Source organism: Pelophylax lessonae (genome assembly GCF_965119305.1).
Source record: "Pelophylax lessonae genome assembly, chromosome: 2".
Lineage (NCBI taxonomy): Eukaryota > Metazoa > Chordata > Amphibia > Anura > Ranidae > Pelophylax > Pelophylax lessonae.
The window spans coordinates 750,095,468-750,098,341 of NC_138769.1; the positions used below are offsets into that span (position 1 = coordinate 750,095,468).

The 2,874-nt window shown below is 45.0% G+C and overlaps 1 protein-coding gene across 1 annotated transcript; it reads right to left on the minus strand.

The window, feature by feature from the left end:
- Nucleotides 1-1,218: 1,218 nt before the first annotated feature.
- LOC309548389 (olfactory receptor 52A1-like) lies at nucleotides 1,219-2,175 on the minus strand (the record flags this gene model as incomplete). Its single annotated transcript, XM_082248328.1, has 1 exon — nucleotides 1,219-2,175. One exon carries the CDS (start codon nucleotides 2,173-2,175, stop codon nucleotides 1,219-1,221), a length of 957 nt encoding a protein of 318 aa, XP_082104454.1.
- Nucleotides 2,176-2,874: the final 699 nt, after the last annotated feature.

Consider the following 2,874-nt stretch of genomic DNA (forward strand, 5'->3'; position numbering starts at 1 on the left):
GATCCCAGCCCCCCCTAAGTGACTGGGTATCGGGTACATCGTACCCCTACCCATTCACTTAAAAAAGTGGAAAAAAGGAAAACTACAGAGCACAGTTTTTGACAAGTCCTTTATTAAAAATAAAAAAAAATAGTGTCTCTCGATGTAAATCCATCAATCAGGACCCCCAGGGACCCGAAAAAAAGAAAACATTTCAAAGACGATTCGCCTCTTCTGAGGCTTTCCCCCGTATGCCGCTCTTCAGCTTTGACAGCTCTTTTATAGGCAAGGGGCCCCCTTCTGACGTTACATGACCCGACAATACATTACAGCCACAGGCAAGCATTTTTTCCTTTAGAAATGTCATTATTGCTGCAGCAGGCTCTATACATTGTACAGATGCGATGCCAGGCACGATATTTAAAGACATTTTTCATTTTTATTGATTGTATTCACTTTAAGCATAATTAAAATCACTGCTCCTGTAAAAATTATCGTTTTAAAAAATAAAATTTTGCATTGATATCATTGCCCATCAGCGCAGCATATCAGTGTCCATCAGTGCAGGATATCATTGCACATCAGGGCAGCATATCAGTGGCCATCAATGGAGCCTTACCAGTGCCCATCAATGCAGCCTTTCATTGCCCATTAATGCAACCTAGCATTGCCCATCAGTGCAGCCTATCATTGCCCATCAATGCAGCCTATCAGTGCCCATCAGTGCAGCCTATCATTGCCCATAAGTGAAGCAGGGAGGAATTGGGAGGAAACTGTGGGGAGGATCTGGAATCCGGATAACACATAGCGGGGATCTCCCGCTGTTACACTGCTTCTATATGAATAGCCAGCCACTGTCAAATGAAGTCCCACCTCCTGGACCAGCTACTCTAATAGACAGCACACTGTTCCAATGCCGGTCCAGGAGGCAGGACTTAGTTTGACAGCGGCTTGCTATTCACATAAAGTTGTGTAACAGCGGGAGATCCCTGCTGTGTGTGATAGGCCGCCAGGCCCTCCTAACAGTTTCCTGGCTGCTCGCTTCTGGCAGAAACAGTGCAGCCTTTTTTACAGGACATCAAAGCCACCATGGGGGGCGACAGGCATGCCAGAAAGGATCAGCCAGGAAACTGTCAGCCCAGTCCTCCCCTGCTCCACACTTGCCCTCCACTAATTTCCACTCGCCAAATTCGAGCAGGCGAGTGGAAATTTTGAGGCCTGTTTACAGATGCAGTCACTTCAGTGAGGGTTTTTATATGTAGATAAAGCTTTCCAGACTTTCTCCCGAATCAGTTTGGTCTTCACTCCATAAATAATTGGATTTAGCATGGGTGGGACTAGAAGGTACGTATCAGCTAGAATTATATGAACATAAGGTGGAATCCTTTTACCGCCATACCGATGGGATAGGAAAGTGAAGAGGGCCAGCCCATGAAAACTTAGAAAGATGCACATATGGGGTATGCAGGTGTTAAAGGTCTTCAGTCGGGCATCTTTGGATGGAAGGCTGAAGACGGCATGGAAGATGGCGCAGTAGGATACCAGAATGAACAGCAGATCTACTCCCAAGATTGTGAATGCCACAGCCAACCCCAGAGCACTGTTTATTCTGATGTCGGCAGCAGCAAGTTTCACAATCGCCATGTGCTCACAGTATGAATGGGACACAATGTTGGTTTTAAAAGCAGGAAATCTCTTGATCAAAATTATGCAGGGACCGACCAAAGCAACTGCTCTGAGCAGTAAGACGATGACCAGTTTGACAATGATGGTGTTGGTCATTATAGACCCATACCTGAGCGGTTGGCAGACGGCGATATAACGGTCAAATGACATACCCAGCAAAAGTCCAGACTCCAGGCTTGTGAAAGAATGGAGGAAGAACATCTGGAGGAGACATGACTCAAAACGAATGCATCTCTTCCGGAACCAGAAGATCGACAGCATTTGTGGGGCAATGCTTGTGGATAGAAGGGCATCGTTGGAGGCCAACATAGAAAGGAAAATAAACATAGGCTTGTGGAGGCCAGAAGAGGCTGAGATGACAGTCAGGAGCATCATGTTTCCAACCAATGCCAGGACATAACATAAGCAAACACCGGCACCTACCCACTTATAAGCTTCTTCTAGTCCGGGAATGCCAACCAGGATGAATGAGGTGGGATAGAATGTTGTATTTACTTTGACTTCTGGCATTCCTCTGCTGATCATCTTCTACACCGAAGTCCACAAGTCTGTATAAAGTATGAATTTACTGGAGGGTTTTATTTCACCTAATGGGATGGAAGACTCTGAATTACAAATGGAATATTAATAGAACTTGGAAAATATGTGTTTATATGAAAGGTGAACATTTACTCTGATCTGACTCGTAACAGGTTTGCTTTATAGCACACACAACGGGAATCTTCTTCTTCCCTTCTCTAAGCTCTTCTGCTGCAGGAACCACAAAAAGTATCCAGAACATCCACATGTAGGGGAAGCCATGACCTTCCCTCGTCTGTTACAACTCATCTCCCAAAATTCTGAAAGGACAAAAAGGCACACAATTCAATTCTTTTCACGGGATACGCCCCCCTGCCACGCCCCCAGTTATAGGGTTTGTAAATGTTTAATATGCAAAAAATGATTGGTTACACCCACATGTGCTTTTCCAACCACTACCTTTCCAATAATATTGGAACGTCGGACACTTCTGATATTAAATTGGCAGATTTTAGTTCTAATGATGGAGGGATAATGATGGAGGGATGATGGTGGAGGGATAATGATGGAGGGATGATGGTGGAGGGATAATGATGGAGGGATAATGATGAAGGGATAATGGTGGAGGGATAATGGTGGAGGGATAACGGTGGAGGGATAATGATGGAGGGATAATGATGGAGGGATAAT